Source organism: Camelina sativa, chromosome 2 (assembly GCF_000633955.1).
Source record: "Camelina sativa cultivar DH55 chromosome 2, Cs, whole genome shotgun sequence".
Taxonomy (NCBI): Eukaryota; Viridiplantae; Streptophyta; class Magnoliopsida; order Brassicales; family Brassicaceae; genus Camelina; species Camelina sativa.
The window spans coordinates 1,919,777-1,941,368 of record NC_025686.1 but is presented as its reverse complement, the minus strand read 5'-3'; the positions used below and the strand labels follow the sequence as shown (position 1 = coordinate 1,941,368).

The 21,592-nt window shown below is 42.3% G+C and overlaps 4 protein-coding genes across 10 annotated transcripts; all 4 read left to right on the top strand.

Annotated features, from left to right (window-relative positions):
- LOC104714583 (photosystem I reaction center subunit II-1, chloroplastic-like) lies at nucleotides 2,431-3,262 on the top strand. Its single transcript, XM_010432000.2, has one exon. The coding sequence runs from the start codon at nucleotides 2,497-2,499 to the stop codon at nucleotides 3,136-3,138; it is 642 nt and encodes a 213-aa protein (XP_010430302.1). The 5' UTR covers nucleotides 2,431-2,496; the 3' UTR covers nucleotides 3,139-3,262.
- Nucleotides 3,509-9,226, top strand: LOC104714591 (F-box protein At4g02760-like). 7 transcript variants are annotated; one of them, XM_010432033.2, is made up of 16 exons: nucleotides 3,509-3,815; nucleotides 3,970-4,039; nucleotides 4,544-4,669; nucleotides 4,820-5,100; nucleotides 6,096-6,628; nucleotides 6,856-7,031; nucleotides 7,126-7,224; nucleotides 7,411-7,521; nucleotides 7,672-7,772; nucleotides 7,857-7,969; nucleotides 8,073-8,137; nucleotides 8,223-8,295; nucleotides 8,379-8,441; nucleotides 8,545-8,606; nucleotides 8,698-8,778; nucleotides 8,874-9,226. In XM_010432033.2, exons 5-16 carry the CDS (start codon nucleotides 6,251-6,253, stop codon nucleotides 8,998-9,000), a joined length of 1,449 nt encoding a protein of 482 aa, XP_010430335.1. In that variant the 5' UTR covers nucleotides 3,509-3,815; nucleotides 3,970-4,039; nucleotides 4,544-4,669; nucleotides 4,820-5,100; nucleotides 6,096-6,250; the 3' UTR covers nucleotides 9,001-9,226. The 7 variants fall into 7 exon arrangements, with proteins under 7 accessions (XP_010430335.1, XP_010430327.1, XP_010430359.1 ...); XM_010432025.2 differs by lacking the exon at nucleotides 3,970-4,039 and having other exon boundaries at nucleotides 4,823-5,100; XM_010432057.2 differs by lacking the exon at nucleotides 3,970-4,039 and having other exon boundaries at nucleotides 8,879-9,226.
- Nucleotides 10,543-11,575, top strand: LOC104714566 (agamous-like MADS-box protein AGL97). The gene is made up of 2 exons (XM_019229592.1): nucleotides 10,543-10,696; nucleotides 10,764-11,575. Exons 1-2 carry the CDS (start codon nucleotides 10,543-10,545, stop codon nucleotides 11,573-11,575), a joined length of 966 nt encoding a protein of 321 aa, XP_019085137.1.
- On the top strand, nucleotides 20,154-20,699 carry LOC109126281 (agamous-like MADS-box protein AGL97). Its single transcript, XM_019229589.1, has 3 exons — nucleotides 20,154-20,307; nucleotides 20,375-20,550; nucleotides 20,613-20,699. The coding sequence occupies exons 1-3, from the start codon at nucleotides 20,154-20,156 to the stop codon at nucleotides 20,697-20,699; spliced, it is 417 nt and encodes a 138-aa protein (XP_019085134.1).

Below are 21,592 nucleotides of genomic sequence, written 5' to 3'. Positions count from 1 at the left end.
CTTGAACTTATCCAATGCTTCACTCTTCTCTTTCAACATAACTGTCCACATGTAGCGTGAATAATCATCTATTTACACGAAGATATACCTTTTCTGAGCTAGCGTACACAGTGTGATAGGCCCACAGAGGTCACCGTGTATGAGCTCCAGAGTCTGCTTAGCTCTATACGAAGATGCCTTCGGGAAAGGATCCCTCACTTGCTTACCGAGTAAACATGACATACATGTCTGTCTTTCAACTTTAATATTCAGTATGCCAGTAACTAAATCTCTGTTTATCATTAGCTTCATCGTGTGTGTGTTGATATGTCGAAACCAATTGTAGACATTCGACACTCTCGACTTCCATCACTACTTTGTAAAGTCGGTTTTTGGACCTTGTTGTTCTTACAATAAGTCTACCTGTTCGATCATAAAGCATCAACTTATCATCTAACATTCGTACCTCACAACCTGCTTCAGTGGCTTGGCCTAGACTCACTATATTGCTTTTTAGATCTGATATATAGTATATGTTATGCAAAGCTTTCTTCTCACCATTCTCAAGCAAGAACCTTATGGACCCCTTACCCTTTATGTCAACCCGAGAATCATCTCCAAACCGAACCTTTCCTGTAACATCCTCACTGAGCTCATAGAAAAACCTTCTGTTTCCACTCATGTGGTTACTTGCTCCATTATCAAGGTACCATATATTGTCGGTATCAGTATCAGTTTCAAAATTACTCGGCTTCACCTTGTCTTCCTGCAGATAGACTACTTCATTCATCATTTTTCTCCACTATCTCTTGAAGCTTGAGTAGCCTATCTGGACAGTCCGAGGCATAATGACCTTGCTTGTCACAGCGAAAACAAGTGATATGAGACAGATCCTGTTCTTTATCCTTCTGCTGAAAACCGAACCTGCCACATCCTCTACCTCTGAAAGAACGACCTCCTCGTCCCCTTCCTCTGTATCCTCCAAACGAGTTTGTATTGACAAACATGAGTTTGCCTTGGTCATCATCTTGGTCTGCTTCCTCTTCTCCAATTCTTTCTTCATAGGCTTTTAGGCGTCCTACTATGTTCTCGAAACTTGTCTTGTTTAAATTGAGCACTTGCTCAAGAGAAGCCACTATATGGATGAACTTCTTTCGAGGGAGACTCGACATAAACTTCTTAACAAGTACAGGTTCTGCTAACTCCTTGCCTAAAGCTGCAGATTTTGTCGAAATTCCAGAAAGTTTTTCGACAAACTCATCAATCTTCTCAGTTTCTCTCATCCTTAGACGATCAAACTCTGCCATCAGTGTCTGTAGTCTCACCTCTTTCACCATATCAGCTCCTACATGTCTTGACTGTATAGCTTCCCACATCTCCTTTGCTAAATCATTCTTAGTCTCATCGATGTTTCCTTTCTCAATAACTTCCCAAGATTTGTGAACTCTGAGACAGATCTTCATCTTCATAGCCCATACTGTGTAATTGCTTGAGTTTAGCATAGGGCACTTGATAGACGAAGATCCTCCTCCTTCAGATGAACCGAGGTTGTCATCCTTTCTTGTTATCAAAGTCTTGTCTTCTCCACCTTCTGTCAACGCTTTCACATCTTCTCCCGCCATTGTTTCTTGCTCTGATACCACGTGTAGAAACAAGGACAGAACACAAGTGCTATAATAAGAATTACTCTTTTATTAATCTTAAGGAAAATAGCTCAAAACTTTAAGCTCAAAAACTCATAAGTTGTGCTACAAACTAGCACCTCCTTATATAGAGAAAAACACAAAACGAAAACCCAATAGGATTAGTACAACTAAAATATATTTTAGATTCTCCCAAAATATATTAATCCTTATCTCATGTATATTTAGATTCTCCTAATAAATATATTTATCTTTATCCTTAAGTTATTGCAAGCTTACAACAACATCAATACGATTGAGATTTGAAGATATCAACAAACAATATATGAAAATTGAAGTTCTAATAAATTGCCCATAACGTTAATGAGCAGCCTTTTTTTTTCTTTTTTCATTTTTGCTACAAGATGTTAGTATACGAGAGAAATTCAAATACCTCTATATCATGTACTTCCTGAAACAAGTCTTATAACAAGATGAGCCCAAATTTCCAGTTATGTAAGCCCATGGCCCAACACATATAAATGGTCAATGATGTGTCGGATTAGCTTCAGGGCTTTGAATTAAAATTGACCCAAACAAAAAAGAAAAAGGAAAAACAAGAAGTCTAAAGAATCTGGTGCGACACCTCCACCAGTAGTATACTACTAGTACCTTTGTTAGAAGAAATCTAAAGGTGACAAAACGACGTCAGATAGGCTGAGAATAAAGATGGGTAAGAGAAAAATCTAAAGGTTGAATCCTATTGGTTACCTTATCCACTTAATCCAACAAACTCTAGCTTCTCATTTCACAATATTATCTCTTTACTTCTCATCCAACACATACCATTAACCCAAATTTGCTCATTAGACACAACAAAGAACACAAAAAAAACATGGCAACTCAAGCCGCCGGGATCTTCAACTCCGCCATAACAACCGCCGCAACCTCCGGCGCCAAGAAACTCCACTTTTTCTCGACGACAACCCACCGTCCCAAATCCCTCTCCTTCACCAAAACCTCGATCCGCGCCGAGAAAAAAGATTCCTCCGCCGCCGCCCCCGCCGCCGCTGCAGCCACCCCCGCCGTGAAAGAAGCTCCCGTGGGATTCACGCCACCGGAGCTAGACCCAAACACACCGTCTCCGATCTTCGCGGGAAGCACCGGTGGACTCCTAAGGAAAGCACAGGTGGAAGAGTTCTACGTGATCACATGGAACTCACCGAAAGAACAGATCTTTGAGATGCCGACAGGAGGTGCGGCGATCATGAGGGAAGGTCCGAATCTGCTGAAGCTAGCTAGGAAAGAACAGTGTTTAGCTTTGGGGACAAGGCTTAGATCCAAGTACAAGATCAAGTACCAGTTCTACAGAGTGTTCCCCAACGGTGAGGTTCAGTATTTGCATCCTAAAGATGGTGTTTACCCAGAGAAGGCTAACCCGGGAAGAGAAGGTGTTGGTCAGAACATGAGATCTATTGGCAAAAATGTTAGTCCCATTGAAGTTAAGTTTACTGGCAAACAAAGTTATGATTTGTAAGTTGGTGAAATCAAAAACATAAAAACAACTATGTGCATGTGATGATGACTATGTTTCATTGTTAATTTTTAATGGATCTTATGTTTTAATATTTCTTCTTCTATGTGATATCTTTTGTTGTTCTTATGAGACTCTTGAGAAAAACATTGTGATTATTCGTAACGCTTTAACTTTAAACCGAAATCAACGAAATAATTTTTTTGGAAAACCGGACTATTGACGTCAGTTTAGTATTGGGCTTCGAAGGCCCAATTGAGTAGAAAAATTTAAGGCTAAGATAATTATTGTGGGCCAACTAATTAAACCCAAAGATTCAATTTCAAACGGTCGGGTTTAAAGATTCGGATCCTAAATTCCCCGATCATCATCGTCTCACAACAACACAAACCTGAAACCCCACCCACAGTAACATCATCTTCGTCTCCCTATCAGTGTTCTTCTCTCCGATTCAAAACCCTAAGCGAAGTTCCGATGGTTCCCGTGGCCATAATAAACAGGAACAACGTCTCCCTTGTTATCTGAGTGTTCCTTCCGTTTCGGACTCACATTCGACGGAGCTATTTCGCCGTATTTGGCTCGCGGGCTTCTCGATTTTGCAAACGGTGGTGTGGAATCGCGTCTCCGTTCACAATTTCCATCTCGTCTGATGTTATTATAAATGCAAGCCACTTATATAGGTATCAAAATCGTTCACCTATTTCTATTCCTTTGTTCTGTGCGTTTTTCAGTCTACTGTGACTATGTTTAAGAGCGTGTTGTTCTTTGTTTTGGAGGATAAGTTTGAAGTCTTATATTGATTCTTTGACTTCAGATCTTTTCAAGTGTTTATAGGGAGTATGAAATAGGCTGTTTATGCTACTCCCACTCCCACATAGACTAAACAAAGTCTTATAGAGAAGAGGTTGGTGATGATCTTGTGCGTTATAGGAATTTTTGTTTAGGAATATGCACTTGGTTTAGCTAGAGTTCGTGTTGTTATGACTTCACTTGGGTTACCTGCATATTAATATTTACCAATTCTTCTAGATGCTAGCAAGTAGCAAGTAATGTTCTGAATATTTTGCTGTATTCAGTAGGAACTTCAATGATTACATTGGTGGCTTATATTGTTTTTTGGTTCTTTCGTTCTAGGACTTTCTTAGACATTTCGTTTATGCAGCAAAGATCATTTGGACTTGGTGCTTTTCTACATCTAATACCTGTTGGCTTTCAAATTTCTTGTCTGTGTCTACTACTGCATGCACGCTTAATTACCTATTTCTACTGTGACCTTTCCTATCTAACTTATTATTGCTTAATATTGGATTTAACATTCTTAGCAAATGGCTCTACTGTATTTTTTTTGTTTTTGTGTGCTTGAGGATCTGTCTTTTCATCTGATCTTATTTTTCTTTGTTTCATTCAGCTAGGAATCTCGTGAGAAGTCAACATCTTTATAGATTAGTGAGGAGAGATAAACTGCCCCAATTGGTTAGCTTGTCCGTATATCTTACAGACCTACACTGATCTGAAGATTTTTTACTTGTAACTTGTAAGTATCCTTATTTTGAAAGCATCCCTAATATGTGTGACATATAAAGAACAACCCTTTATCAGATCCAGACTGTGCAAAGTTTGTGACTAATAACTGAAATTCGCGGAGTCTGAGCTTGAAGTTTTTTATTTTATTTTGATTATTCAGTAGATCTTGTTCAGTGTTCTTCTCCCATTCAGTGTTCTTCTCTCCAATTCAAAACCCTAAGCGAAGTTCCAATGGTTCCCGTGGCCATAATCAACAAGAACAACATCTCCCTTGTTATCTGAGTGTTCCTTCCGTTTCGGACTCACATTCGACGGAGCTATTTCCCCGTATTTGTTAATCGTCCTCGCTAATTCGGCTCGCGGGCTTCTCGATTTTGCAAACGGTGGTGTGGATTCGCGTCTCCGTTCACAATTTTCATCTCTTCTGGTGTTATTATAAATGTAAGCCACTTATAGGTGTCAAAATTGTTCACCTATTTCGTTATGTGCGTTTTTCAATCTACTGTGACTATGTTTAAGAGCGTGTTGTTCTTCCCTGTGGAGGATAAGTTTGAAGTCTTATATTGATTCTTTGACTTCAGATCTTTTCGAGTGTTTATAGGGACTAGGGAGTATGAAATAGACTGTTTATGCTACTCCCACATGGACTAAACAAAGTCTTATGGAGAAGAGGTTGCTGATGAGTTTGTGCGTTATAGAATTTTTGTTTAGGAATATGCACTTGGTTTAGCTAGAGTTCGTGTAGTTAGTACTTCACTTGGGTTAACTGCACATATTACCTGCATATTAATATTTACCAATTCTTCTAGATGCTAGCAAGTAGCAAGTAATGGTCTGTAAATTTTACTGTATCCAGTAGGAACTTCAAGTAATGGGATAAAGTCTGATTACATTAGTGGCTTCTATTGTTTTTTGTTTCTTTCGTACTAGTACTCTTTTAGACATTTCTTTAAGAATTCGTTTATGCAGCAAAGATCAGTTGGACTTGGTGCTTTTCTCCATCTAATACCTGTTGGCTTTCAAATTTCTTTGTTTAATTCAACTAGGAATCTCGTGAGAAGTCTACACCTTTGTAGATTACTGAGGAGAAATAAACTGCCCCGAATGGTTAGCTTGTCCGTATATCTTACACTGATCTGAAGATTGATTACTTGTAACTTGTTAGTATCCTTATTTTGAAAGCATCCCTAATATGTGAGATTCAAAGAACAACCCTTTATCAGATCCAGACTGTGCAAAGTTTGTGACTAATAACTGAAATTCGCGGAGTCTGAGCTTGAAGTTTTTTATTTTATTTTGATTATTCAGTAGATCTTGTTTGGCTTTCTGCCAGTATCAGTGATCACTTCTTGAGTTTCATTTCTTTTGAGCAAACATTAGTCTTTCGGTGTGAATGGTGATAGTGACATGTATTTTACCATTTCTGGTGTTTGTAGATTTTGCTTCAGGGATGAAGACTTTGTTGCAGATTTACTGTGAAAGTGAAACACGTTCTACATGAAAGCTTAGACATGAATTAGAGCCTTTGGATAGAAAATTTTCGTCTTGCATTCACTCCTTTCTAAGAAATTCCTTTTCTGCGTTCTGTGTCATGGACGCTCCCAATCCCAAGCGACCTTGCCATGCCCCTCCGGTTACCTCATCCTTAGAAAACCCTTGTTCCCTCCCTAGTGCTCAAGGTTTCAACCAAAGCAACATCGATATGACTATTTCTTCTTTCCTTTCATTGTCGGACTTGCCTTTGTTCGCCTCACCACTCTCTATTGGATGCTCTTTTGATCGAGTGCTTGATAAAGTTATCCCCTCAGCAGCTGGAACTTCCCATGATGAATTCGAGCAGGATCGTTTCCTGGATCGTACTCTCCAACTCGCATCGGTTCTTTACAAGTCCACAGAACGTTGCATCAGAAAACGCGCCACCCTTAAAAATTCCATATCGTGGCCTCTCCTCCCTGAACTAACCATTAAGGTAACTAATTCCAACATTCTCATATCATGTATCTACTTCTGAAAGTATTGCGCTATTTCTCTACCCGCTTTGTTGAATCTGTAGACAGTGTTTTAGGGATGTATTTCCCGCCTGATCTCATAATGCATGTTACAAATTAAGAATGCTTAAGTTAAATTATAATTTGTTCATGGAATGTGTTTTCTCGAGTGATGTCTCGCATAATATGTTTTCTTATGCATATTCAGGTATTTTCAATGCTTGACACAAAGTCTCTCATGCAAGCTTCTGCATGCTGCACGATGTTCAACAAGTGTGCCATGGATCGTGTATGTTACTCTCACATCGACCTAACACCCGCTGCCGAACATGTTGATAATGGAGTTGTGTGTAGAATGATCCATCGGGCAGGAAAAGAACTCAGGTGAAATTTCCTCTGCCTGGGTTATCTTATATTGTGGTGGAGCTTGGTCTATGTATCTATGAAATCATCTCTCAGGTTTCGTTTATGTTTGCAGATCCCTCAAACTTGGTTCTATTTATCCCTCAGCTGGATCTACATCTTTGCTCACAAGATCCTGTCTTACCCCACTAACTTTTAGTCAGGGTTTTGCTGGGTATCTGCTTTATAACCAATATATACAAGTGAATGTTATGTATCAAATCTGTTATATTAATCTGATTTGTGCTGTCTGCAACACCTAGATAAAGAAAATGGATTTTACCAGTTTTATAGAATAACTGGTGTCTAATTAACATCTGTGTCATCTATTGAGTGATACTAACTTTTTCCATTCAACTAGGGGTTATTTGAGAAGTCTACACCTTTACCATCTCAGAATGATGGATGGCGAGTCCTTATCTCCTGTGTTGTCAGCCTGTTTAAATCTCACTGATTTGAAGATTGTTGGATTGTAAGCTGGCTTGGATCCCCTGAACTTCAGGAATTCTCCATTTCATTGTTGCTTTGTTTTATTTTTCCTCGAGACGCCATCTTCTATGTTTTTGAGTATTTTTTTTTGGTAGATTTTTTGTTGATATATATATATTTTTGCATTAATTAGTGTTTCAGGACGCGGGTTAAATCCACTAGAGCAGTTAGGTTTACTCACGAGAAACTGTCGCTTGATAGAGAACCTGTTCATAGAGATATATAATTCAGCAGGTAAATGTTTGTGCTATGAAGTTTTCCTTTGTATTTCATTTGAGTGTTTGCTCAAAGTTACCTACTTTGTGACTGGGAGTATAGGCCGTATAACAGATTCAAGCTTGTTAGAGTTTGGGGATAATTTCCCCAACTTAATTTCGCTATCACTCCTATGTTTTCGGCTAAATGACGCAATAGCACAAAAATTAATTAAGGTATGGCTCCTCTGGTTTTATTGTTATTTCTGCTCTTTTCATTTGATACCATCTAATACATTTCTACAAACCCGGAATAATTATATTTGTGATGTTTTTACAGGGTTTTCGTCACCTGAAGCACATTAATTTGTCGAGATCGCCTGTAATTAGTGGTTGCTTTTTGAGGTTAATGTCTTTTGAGTAAATGTTAATGATATCTTTATTAAGGGTTTCCTAGCAAATTATTTACGGCTTAAGATTTTGGTGGTAGGGGTTTGGGACTTTGCTGCAAAGATAGTCCACTGGAGACTCTAATATTGTGCAACTGCAATTCTCTAAAGGAGGTAAAAACACAACTAATTTATTTAGTTTTGTACTTCATTCTTAAAGTCACAGTCATGAGTTTTGACCGCACATTGGAATTCAGAGAGAAGTTTTGCTGTTTTTGAATTCTTTACTCGACGGAGACTTCAAATCCATTCGACTTATCGTAAGTTCTTATAGGAAATTTGCTAGTTTTTACATAAATTTGCGTATGACACAAGTAAATTTTCATTATCTTAATTAATGTCTTCTTCTTTTTTCTTCTATAGGACGTATCTAACAACCAAGGTTTAGTCTCTGATGATGAAGGCAGTAGTTCTTCTGGACCAAGGTAACTGACTTATTTGTTAAAGTTTTCTTTTGTCCACGATTTTTTTCATAATTGATCTGTTTTTACATATATATACTGTTGTTTGTTGTAGATTTCCTATCGAGGAGCTGAAAAAACAGAGACCAGATGTAACATTTGTGGCAATATTTGAATCACAATCATCATCATCAAGGTTCATCAATAACTAGCTGTGTTTATTAGGCTTTCATTTTTTTAATACCTTAAGTAATTGGATTTTTATATGGTTGTGTTTTTGTAATATCTTAGCTCAGAGGAGGTATATTCCGAGGGCAGCTCTTCCTATACTTCTAAGACTAGCAGCGATAGCCCTCTTTTCTGGAGTTCTAGTAATAGCAGCGAGGAGGAGCATGACTACGACGTGGACTCTACATAAGTTCAAAGGCCCTTATATTTTATTTTTGGGGTATCCAGAGAGGTCTCCGAAAAGTCAAATATTGTTTCATTCTCTCCGAGAATCTAAATACTTTGTCTTCCTCCTTCTAATCTTCTCCGTTAATTGGTAGTTATGCTAATGGATTTGTCCAAGAATTCATGTAATCCGTTTTCTAATAATTCTCGAAGAAACACGATCACTTCAAAAGTAAGAAACATTCAAACTGCTTCATCTGCTGCGACAATCTTTATTCCAGTAATGGCCGCAGCTTCCTGCTCCGATTCTTCTGCATTTTACTCGGAATCTGAAGGAGGTCTGTGATTCATGATATAGGATCAGCCTGGCTGTTGCTTTTTTAGCTTCATAGAAGACGAAGATGGACGAAACCACTATGACTTATATAGTCTATGAGTGAGGAAGAAGATCAAGGAATCTTCAGGCTTTTGACAAGAGATTCTCACATTTTTGGCAAACCAGGTTAATCTTTTCAATAACGAGTAATAGTTATCTTCTTAGAAGAGCTGAAAGACCAGACCTTACATTCACCATGATCCTCACCCCCAGTAGTTTTTGTTATAGCGGAGGAGCATTTGCTGCTAATAAGAGAGTTCTGAAGTTGGAAAACATCTTTAACCTTTGATGAAAAGTGCCAAAACAGATAGTTGTTTGTTTCTAACATGTACTACTTTATAAATCCACTTTAAGTTAGGAAACGACAATGTGGATACTGATAATGAGTTTGAGACCCTCACTATGTGGTTGCAAGTTTACCAAAGTCCATAATACACTATAGTATTATTTATTCTCTTATACGAGGGAATCTATGTTTTATAGATATATATACAAAGGCCCCCCTTTTTTCTTTTATTAATCAGAGAGGTCTCCCAAACGTCATATATCTTCCATCTCTCCAAGAATCTGAATCGTTTCGTCTTCCTCTTCTAATCTTCGCCATTATTTGGTACTTTGGTAGTCATGCTAATGGATTTGTCCAGGAAGTAGTGATTTCCGTTTTCTTACAATAAACGGACTCTTCCCGAAATCGATCGAAGCTGCCAGGATCTCTGTTCCAGTTACAACCGCCGCTTCCGGTTAAGATTATGACGGCAGGAAATCTTGCAAACCAAGGTAACTAATATTTTTAGATTGTTTACCATTTGAGAAATAGTAATAATCATGGTTAATGACGCACCAGTTTATATGGCCATCATCAGCTTTCCCTCAATTGGATGTGGCCAACAACAACACAAGTGTGGGTAATGCAGATTTTGCTGCTGAACTAAAAGCTGAAGGCAGACTCGGGTTGTTCTTTGATAGGGCCAGATCTTGTCGGGGACCGATAGCTGTCACCCTCAACGTGACTACGTATTACAATGGAATTGTTTCCACCATTTTCGAATCCATGACTCACCTACTCCAGACGAAGAAGACAGAGCTTAGCAACAACAATATCACCAATCGAATCACTCAAGTTTCGAATCAACTCGCNGATCGTTCTCTTGGTTTGTGATTTGTGAAAATTAAAAAGACATCATAATAAGAATGGGTGGGTTGAAGAGGAAGATTGATACAGGGAAGAAGATAGATGGGAAAAATCCACGAGCGGTTGCTTTCTCAAAACGTCGTAAGGGTCTTTTCAACAAAGCCTCAGAGCTTTGTCTTCTCTCCGACTGTCAGATCGCGATTAGCGACTCCGGTTTCTTCTAACTCACACGCCGGTTTCTACTCTTTTGGCCACTCCTCTGTCGATCGTGTTGTTGCAGCTTTCCTCGCGGATCAGACTCCTTCTCGGGATGATGATGATGATGATGAAAAGTTAGGGTTTTGGTGGGAAGATGAGAGTGTCGCCAATTCAGAGAATCCGGAGGAATTGGGTGCCGCGATTGATTCGATGACGAAGATGTTACACGATCTCAAGGAGTTGCAAAGCAAGCAAAGGGTTCCTGTTTACGTGGAGGAGAAGGAAAAGGCTGGACCTTCTTCACACATAACTCATCAAAGGAACGATCTTGTGGAAGTGGAGGAGAAGGAGAACAACAACAATGCTTTAAGTGGAAACGTGGGTGGATCATGCAACCAAGGGCTTGAGGACTTTGATCAATTAATTGATTATGCGATTAATTCTGATGCCTTCAATGACTTACCCTCCATTGATTCTGATTTATTCAGTGACTTACCCTCCATTGATTCACACGTAACTCATCAGGAGCAAACCCTAAATCATCAACCCTGTTCTTCAAGTCTGTGCATTGATGTAGATGATGTATCTGTGAATGAAGAACAACAAACCCTAGCTGTGTGTGGGACCTTCGATGTTGATGATCAAATCTTTGATCGTGAGACGAGACCTGAAGTTCTATGGGAAAATTTGGAGATGGATGATGATTTAACTGTGAATCTCCAAGGGTTTCAAAACAATAGTGATGAAGAACAAACCTTAGCAAACAACGACGGTATACTTGGGAGCTTCAATGGCTGCAATCAAGAGTTTGATCTTGATCAATTATATGACTTTGTGACTAAATCTGAAGATCTCTGGAAGGATATGGAGATGTATGATGACTGTCTCTATTGATTTGGGATATTGTTCGAACTCAAACCGGTCGCTTATTAGCCTTAGTATTATTTTGTTTGTATGTTTGGAATGTCTGTTAACAACTTAATTCGCTTGTCTTGTCTGTATGACATTTTTTTCGTATCTATCTAACTATATAAAGTTTCATTCATTAGAACTTGAGCAAAATAGCTTTCATAACAAATTGCAAAATCCTTTAATGTCGTTACTGTCTTATATCATTCAATTGAAACAGTGTGGCTATATCTGAAATTTCATAAGCGTAAAGCTCACCTTCTCCTGTCCTCGTCAACACGCCGTGTCGGCAAAGCTCAGTTCTGATGTGTTTGGTCTTTTCCTCTTAGCATAACTAGAATAGCTGCAGTGTGAGAAGTTGGAAACTCAATTTCTGATATATGATCAATTAGAACTTAGACACTTGGCCGAGGAACTGATTAAAAATATCAGTTCAAAATATCTGATACTTAGACAATTTCTGATATATGTGTTTTGTTGTTAAAAATATCTCTCTTCTGATTAAAAATGATATAAACACATCACATTTTTCACAATACCAAGGAACTGAGACACTTGGCCAAGTTTTGTGATCGAACAAAAAGGAAAAACAGAGGTCCTAAAGATCATTTACATACGTAAGAAAATGTGGACTGTAATAACCAAGTTTGAGACCACTATGCGGGTTTTGTACTCTTATGTTATATTCTCCACCAAGTCAAAAATTGTTTCATTCTCCTCTGCTCTGCCAAAGAAACTCTCAACACCAAAGACAGAACAAAAATCACTAAAATTCTAACTTTTTTAGTGAGTGACGACGGTGAAAGAATACGAATCTACAAATTCCAACCACACCTGATTTAGGAAAACGCCCTCCGTTCGAGATGCTGACTCCTAATCCTATGTTAAAATTGTTTCATTCTCCTCTGCTTTGCGGAATAGCAGGAAACAACTCTCTCAAAACACTCTGTTTTCCCAAAAACGCAGTGTTTTACGTTTCCTTAAAATGCTGCGTTTTGTAGTTAAATTGTAGTTAAATTGTGTTGGTGCGAGAATTAGCACCCCCAACATACCGATCTAAACCAGTTAAGAGAACCGATCATCTAAACCGGAAACTCGACCTGGGTTTGGACTTCATCCCTGAAGGTCCAATAACACCAAGAAGCCCACTGTCGAGGTGACGAACCGACATTTCAACTCGCCATGCGGCTGACCTAGCAAGGAGGGAAAGACTTTCCTAATCAGTTCGCCTGTAATTAGAAAAGTCAATATATTTAATATATTCGAATATATTCAGTAGATCTTGGAATACCTATAAATAGAGGGTAATCCTCTCATTGTAAGATAAACTAATTATTAATACAAAAACCCTAATTCCTCTTTGTTCTTGAGTAAAACCTAACTTGTTTCTCAAGAGATTTCATTTCTTCTTTTCTTGTTTACTTTGATCTGAATTCTCTAAGAGATTGTTATTGAATTTGTTTCTCTTCTAAACAAATTCATTGTGAGAAACACCAGTTTCTACAATTGGCGCTAGAAGGAGGGGTCCTAAGTTCTATAAAACACTTCTCTTCTAGATCTCATCACAAAGAAGCAAGAGCCAATACCATGTCTTCAATCTCCAACAACGGTGCCACCAACGCAACCGCCCCACAACAAGATGACCCAACCAACCGGGTAACCAACTCTCAAGACGTCGCCGCGGATTCACCTGTCGCCGCACCCACCACGCGCGTCTACGCGCGGACGGGTATTCGCCGCACTTCGGCTAATCCAGCAGATGATTCCTCAGCACCTTCCGACATAGTGGAGGAGGTTGAGATACCCCACCATGGGGGCCAGAAGACCGACGAGGTGCCACCAGTCAATGGAACTGTCGATAGACAGGGATCGCCCGCGCAAGTCGCCCAACTTTCCCAGTTCGTCACCATGGACGATCTCTGTCACATGTTCGGAACGATCTCCAAGGACCTCTTCCAGGCGATCTCCGCAACAAATCAATGGCTGGACATGATGGGGCACAGCGCACCCCCGCCACATCAAGAGAACGAGGCACCATCACAGGAGGTTCGGAGGAACGATCCTCTAAGCCGCCGCCTGTTCAGCGACCCGCCGTCCTCGACTTTTTGGTTCCCAAACCAGCACGTACCATCGGTACTCGCATCAGGGGCACAGCCTCGGCTGGGGCAACCTTCTTAGAGAGATCCGGCCACACCTTCCTGCCCCGAGCTGGAGGAAATGCACCTCAAGATCAAAGCTATGGGGTCCCTCCTCCACCGAGCTGTCAGTTCGGCACCTGAGATCGATAGAATGTTCGAGGCCACGCAGCAATCTCCATTCACCCAGCGCATCTTGGACACGTACGTTCCGAACGTGAAGATAAGAGTTCCAACTTACGATGGAACGAAGGATTCAATGCAGCATCTAACCTCGTTAATGGCAACCATCTCCAAAGCTAGGTTCACTGAGGAGCAGAAAGACGCTGGCCAGTGCCAACTGTTCGTCGACAGCTTGGTAGAGAATGCACTGATATGGTTTTCCCATATCCCCCCGGGCACAATCAACTGTTTCGAACAACTGTCGACAGCCTTCCTACGGAATTATCGGGTATTCATACAACGCAACGCTTCCAGTGCCAAGCTATGGGAGATAGTCCAAGAGCCCGACGAACCCCTTCGGAAGTACCTCACCCGATTCAAGGAAAAGTACGCCACCATAACAGTCGCTGAGGACGTCGTGATTGCTGCCTTCAAGAAAGGACTCATTCCCGGCTCCCGACTGCACGTGGATTTCAATATCAGGGAAGCCACTGACCTGGACGAAGCCCTTCATCGAGGATCTAGCGTCGCTTACGTTGAAGAAGACGAGGAGAAACGAGCCAATAAGCTCCCTCCTCCTCGCCCAGCCATGGCCAAAGAAAAAAGTTGGGAAAACCTATTAGGAACCTCGGAAGCACCACGACCCAAGGGACCCCAAGCGCGGAGTGTTCAACACGATATCCGAGGATGACGGATAGAACACCGCCTCTTCCGATACACAAGAGGAGCTATACTGCGATTTTCATATGTTCGGCGGCTATTCAACAGCCGAGTGCAAGCACCTATCCAATTACTTATATGAGAAGTAACTATCCGGCAAAATCAAAGCTGTGTATCAACCTAAAGCTTCTCGTGGCGGCCGTGGAGGAAGAGGTCGAGGAGGAAGGTTCGGGCGATCAAACCCTGGCCGAGGTCAGAAGGGCGCCAACCAATCCAATAGCGCACCAGATACTCCGCAGCAGCCACCTCCCACCGAGCAGCAGACGCCGGCGCCAGTGGAAGTCCCCCAAACACCATCCAAGCGTCAAAAATGACAGCAGAGCGATCAAGCGGCACCTCGGAGTCGTATCTCTATGATCATTGGTCAGACGGATGAATGCCCGGATTCTGTCTGAGCCCTGAAAAAGCGAGCGCGTCAGATCTGTAACGTTCGGGCGATTTCCGAAGAAGAAGCGCTAAGCACTGACCCCATCGCGTTCACAGCAGAAGACGCCAAGGGGATCCATCACCCTCATAACGACCCCCTAGTGGTGGAAGTTAGGATGGGCGAGTTCGACGTAGAACGTGTCTTAGTAGACACCGGTAGCACGGTTAACGTCCTGTTCTCGCAAACACTGGAGAAAATGGGTATCGCACCAGAGCAAATCAAACGAGGAGGCAGAACGCTGACCGGGTACGATGGCGTAGCCAAAACGTTGATGGGCGACGTAAAGCTGCAAGTCCAAGCTGGTGGCGTAACACGTAAGACCAAGTTCGTGGTCATAGACGTCCCACCAATCTACAACGCCATTTTAGGCTCACCCTGGATCTACTCCATGCAGGCTGTTCCTTCCACCTATCATCTGTGCCTAAAATTTCCAACGGCTGCGGAAATTTATACGTTGTATAGCGACCAGAAGATGGGTAGGACTTGTTCCGTTCTCGAGAAATACAAAGGCGGAAGGACGACGTATAGCAATTACAGGGTGAGGATCACTCCGTCGATCCCCATAAACCAGAGCAAGATCGGCTGAAGGCCACAGGATGTCGAATCATACAAGTCAACATCGACGGAACAGAACCCTCCCGGACGGTTGGAATTGGGGCCGAACTCGACGAAAGACTCAAGACCTAGCTGGTAGCGTTTCTGAAATCGCGATCCTCAACGTTCGTCTGGTCCACTAAAGATATGGTAGGCATTGACCCGTCAGTCACATGCCATAAACTGAATGTCGATCCCACTTTCAAACCAGTTTGGGAGAAACGACGGCGTCTTGGCACCGATCGAGCAAAGGCAGTGCAGGACGAAGTCGAGCGACTCCTGAAAGCCGATCAGATAATGGAAGTACAGTACCCCGACTGGCTGGCCAATCCGGTGGTGGTCAAGAAAAAGAACGGTAAATGGCGAGTCTGCGTTGACTTCACCGACCTCAATAAGGCATGTCCCAAGGATTGCTTCCCGTTACCTCATATCGACCGACTCGTGGAGGCCACAGCAGGTAACCAACTCCTCTCGTTCATGGATGCGTTCTCCGGATATAACCAGATCGCGATGAGCCCAGCCGATCGCGAGAAAACCGCGTTCATCACGGATAGAGGAACCTACTGCTACAAGGTGATGCCATTCGGCCTGAAAAACGCAGGGGCGACCTACCAACGCCTGGTCAACACGATGTTCGCCGATCTGTTAGAGAAAACGATGGAAGTCTACATTGACGATATGCTGGTCAAATCCCTTATAGCAGAACAACACGTCCAGCACCTCGCCGAATGCTTCGACATCCTAGATCGATTCCAGATGAAGTTAAATCCCACCAAGTGCACTTTCGGGGTTACCTCGGGGGAATTCTTAGGATATATCGTCACAGAACGCGGAATCGAGGCGAACCCAAAACAGACCGAAGCGGTGCTGGGACTCCCATCTCCAACCAACAAACAAGAGGTACAGCGCTTAACAGGTCGAGTAGCCGCGCTAAACCGTTTCATCGCCCGGTCGATGGACAAGTGTCTCCCATTTTATCAGCTTCTTCATGGCAATAAAGACTTTCATTGGGATGACGCCTGTGAAGCTGCCTTCGGACAGCTTAAGCAGTACCTGACCAATCAACCGGTGCTCGTGAAGCCCGAGGAAGGAGAAACGCTATACCTCTACATCTCCGTTTCCGGCTCGGCGGTAAGCGGGGTGCTAGTCCGGGATGACCGCGGTGACCAGCGACCAATATTCTACACAAGCAAGGCTCTCAACGATGCGGAGACACGCTACACAACCTTGGAAAAACTCGCTCTCGCCTTAATCGTCGCTGCCCGGAAGCTAAGACCTTACTTCCAGTCGCACTCCATTGTCGTGTTAACCGACCAGCCGCTCCGGACGGTCCTTCACAGCCCCCTTCAGTCCGGGCGAATTGCGAAGTGGGCAATCGAGCTAAGCGAGTACGATATCAAATATCGTTCTCGCCCGAGCTTAAAGTCACAGGTCCTAGCAGATTTTATCACTGAACTATCCCCTGACCTCAAAGAAACCATACCTAAGGAGGAACCCTGGACGTTGTTCACCGACGGCTCCTCTTCCAACTAAGGATCTGGCGTCGGGATTATACTCCGATCTCCAACGGGCGAAGTCCTCGAGCAAGTAATAAAACTCGGCTTCAAAGCATCAAACAATGAGACCGAGTATGAAGGCGTACTAGCTGGACTACGATTAGCTCAAGGTCTAGGGGTAACTAGCATCCAAGTTTTCTGCGACTCCTAGCTAGTGGTTAGCCAGTTTAGTGGGGAGTACGGCGCTAAGAACGGGCACATGGAGGCATATCGCCAATTACTCCGGACTCTCTCCGCACAGTTCACTTCGTTCGAACTAATCAAAGTCTTGAGGAGCGAAAACGCGTCAGCAGACGCTCTCGCCGCCCTGGCAAATTGTTCTGACCCAAGTCTGCGGCGAACGATCCCGATCAAGTGTATCGAAGCTCCTAGCATTGACCACGCCGACGTGGCATACGCCATCAGCGATGCCGCGGACCCAATGGATGTCGATCCACCCGTCCAGGAGCCCATGGGAGTAATACAACCGCCAGACGATTGGCAGCTTGAAATAAAGAAGTACATCGAGGATGGCAAGGTCCCGGAGGATCGCTGGCAAGCTCGCCGGTTGAAAGCTCGATGCGCACACTACGCCATGATGGGAGGCAGCCTCTTCCGATGCAATTCGTCCGGAGTCCTTCTCACCTGCGTCGATCGAGAGGAAGCAGAACGAATAATGACGGAGGTCCATGAAGGCGATGGTGGAAACCACTCCGGATGGCGTGCACTAGCGTTGAAAATCAAGAAAGATGGTCATTACTGGCCGACCATGGTCGCCGATTGTGATGCATTTTCGACGAAATGTGAACCTTGCCAACACCACGGACAGATGAAACATCTACCTCCCGAGCTGCTAAACACCGTCACCGCACCATACCCCTTCATGCGTTGGGCTATGGATCTCGTCGGCCCACTACCCCCATCAAGGTCAAAGAAGTTCCTCTTGGTCCTGACTGATTATTTCACCAAATGGGTGGAAGCAGACTCGTTCAACAAAATACAATCACTGGACGTCACCAACTTTATCTGGAAGAACATCATCTGCCTCCATGGGCTCCATTACGAGATCGTCACCGACAACGGGACATAGTTCACCTCTCTTATCACCAGACGCTTCTTAGGCAAATGGGGAATGCGCTTGAGCACCTCGACCCCCCGGTATCCTCAGGGAAACGGCCAAGCCGAGGCAACCAACAAAACCATCATAGACGGGCTGAAGAAACGTCTCGGACTCAAGAAAGGAGCGTGGGCAGACCAACTCGACGGCGTGCTTTTGTCCTACCGGACTACCCCTCGGAGAGCTACGGGGCAATCTCCATTTTCGTTAGCATACGGTATCGAGGCTCTGGCTCCAGCCGAAGCTGGAGTGCCTACATTGCGCCGCACTATGCTGGTCGACGATTCCAAGCTCAACGACAGCATGATGCTCGATAACATTGACTTCACCGAGGAGTTGCACGATCAAGCTCTCATCCGGATCCATAATTACCAGAACGCCGCGTCTAAATACTTCAACAAAGCTGTCCGCCAGCGCAGATTCAATGAGGGCGACCTGGTATTGCGTGAGGTGTACGAGAATACCAAATAGATCAACGCCGGCAAACTCGGTGCTCGCTGGGAAGGGCCGTATCTCATCTCCAAGGCAATTCGCCCAGGAGTGTACGAGCTCCTGACCATGGAAGGCAAGCAGATCAAACACTCTTGGAACGCGGCTCACCTCAAACGTTACTACTACTAGACCATTTGCTTAAATTTGGTTTTTGAAAGTATGTATACTACGAACTACGACTGGCTTGATCCCGAATTTCGGGTACGTAGGCAGCCCTTGATTTCTTTTACAAGATTTTGAGGGCACAGCTAGAAAAATAATAAGATTCCTTTTATCCTGAAAGAACTTGTTATTTCAATTCATGTCTGCCATCTCGCCACATTCAAAGAGTATTCGACATCGGTATATCGCCCAAGGAAGATGGTGCATATTAAAAAAAAAAAAAAGCTACAAGCAATAAAAGGTGATGATCTAATGCTACGGTAGGTCTTCTAGTCTCGGGAATTAGCACCCCCAACATACCGATCTAAACCCGTTAAGAGAACCGATCATCTAAACCGGAAACTCGACCTGGGTTTGGACTTCATCCCTGAAGGCCCAATAACACCAAGAAGTCCACTGCCGAGGTGACGAACCGACACTTCAACTCGCCCTGCGGCTGACCTAGCAAGGAGGGAAAGACTTTCCTAATCAGTTCGCCTGTAATTAGGAAAGTCAATATATTTAATATATTTGAATATATTCAGTAGATCTTGGAATACCTATAAATAGAGGGCAATCCTCTCATTGTAAGATAAACCAATTATTAATACAAAAACCCTAATTCCTCTTTATTCTTGAGTAAAACCTAACTTGTTTCTCAAGAGATTTCATTTCTTCTTTTCTTGTTTACTTTGATCTGAATTCTTTAAGAGATTGTTATTGAATTTGTTTCTCTTCTAAACAAATTCATTGTGAGAAATACTAGTTTCTACAAATTGAAAGGGAGAGAGTCTAATTTCGAAAGTTGTCTTCTTTGTCTCTGATGGAACCCTTCTCAAAACCCCAGCAAGCGATTTTGCAAAATCCAAAACCCAAAACCCTATTTTACTTTTGGTTTACATGTGTTTCAAAACCCAAATCCCAGGAAATAAATTTGATGGTTTAGTCAAACCAGCCTTGGTTCGTCTCAGGAGATTTTTCTGTAATTAGAATCCAGAAAAGGAAAACAATTTTACTTATCGTTTAATTACTGTGATTAGTGGAGTCAGAAAATGGAAAACAACAAGGATTAATTTAGAAGCTGAGTTTCTTAAGTCTCTATATATATGATTAGAAGAAACAGAGTGAGTTCCATCGCATTCTTTTGCAAACACAAGAAAAAAAAAAAAATTTCACAGAGTCGTCTCGATCGTTCTCTTGGTTTGTGATTTGTGAAAATTAAAAAGACATCATAATAAGAATGGGTGGGTTGAAGAGGAAGATTGATACAGGGAAGAAGATAGATGGGAAAAATCCACGAGCGGTTGCTTTCTCAAAACGTCGTAAGGGTCTTTTCAACAAAGCCTCAGAGCTTTGTCTTCTCTCCGACTGTCAGATCGCGATTAGCGACTCCGGTTTCTTCTAACTCACACGCCGGTTTCTACTCTTTTGGCCACTCCTCTGTCGATCGTGTTGTTGCAGCTTTCCTCGCGGATCAGACTCCTTCTCGGGATGATGATGATGATGATGAAAAGTTAGGGTTTTGGTGGGAAGATGAGAGTGTCGCCAATTCAGAGAATCCGGAGGAATTGGGTGCCGCGATTGATTCGATGACGAAGATGTTACACGATCTCAAGGAGTTGCAAAGCAAGCAAAGGGTTCCTGTTTACGTGGAGGAGAAGGAAAAGGCTGGACCTTCTTCACACATAACTCATCAAAGGAACGATCTTGTGGAAGTGGAGGAGAAGGAGAACAACAACAATGCTTTAAGTGGAAACGTGGGTGGATCATGCAACCAAGGGCTTGAGGACTTTGATCAATTAATTGATTATGCGATTAATTCTGATGCCTTCAATGACTTACCCTCCATTGATTCTGATTTATTCAGTGACTTACCCTCCATTGATTCACACGTAACTCATCAGGAGCAAACCCTAAATCATCAACCCTGTTCTTCAAGTCTGTGCATTGATGTAGATGATGTATCTGTGAATGAAGAACAACAAACCCTAGCTGTGTGTGGGACCTTCGATGTTGATGATCAAATCTTTGATCGTGAGACGAGACCTGAAGTTCTATGGGAAAATTTGGAGATGGATGATGATTTAACTGTGAATCTCCAAGGGTTTCAAAACAATAGTGATGAAGAACAAACCTTAGCAAACAACGACGGTATACTTGGGAGCTTCAATGGCTGCAATCAAGAGTTTGATCTTGATCAATTATATGATTTCGTGACTAAATCTGAAGATCTCTGGAAGGATATGGAGATGTATGATGACTGTCTCTATTGATTTGGGATATTGATCGAACTCAAACCGGTCGCTTAGCCTTAGCATTATTTTGTTTGTATGTTTGGAATGTCTGTTAACAACTTAATTCGCTTGTCTTGTCTGTATGACATTTTTTTCGTATCTATCTAACTATATAAAGTTTCATTCATTAGAACTTGAGCAAAATAGCTTCATAACAAATTGCAAAATCCTGTAATGTCGTTACTGTCTTCTATCATTCAATTCATTGCAGAGAAAATGTTTTTGTTTTGTATGTGGCTATGGCCAAGTTTTGTTAATAAAATTATTTTTTACAAAAAGTAATACGAAAGATCGCAACTGTTGTTCGCATTGATTCAGTTTGTTATTATTATTTTTAAATATTAAAATATTTTTTATCGAAAAGTTAAGATAAATAGACGCAACT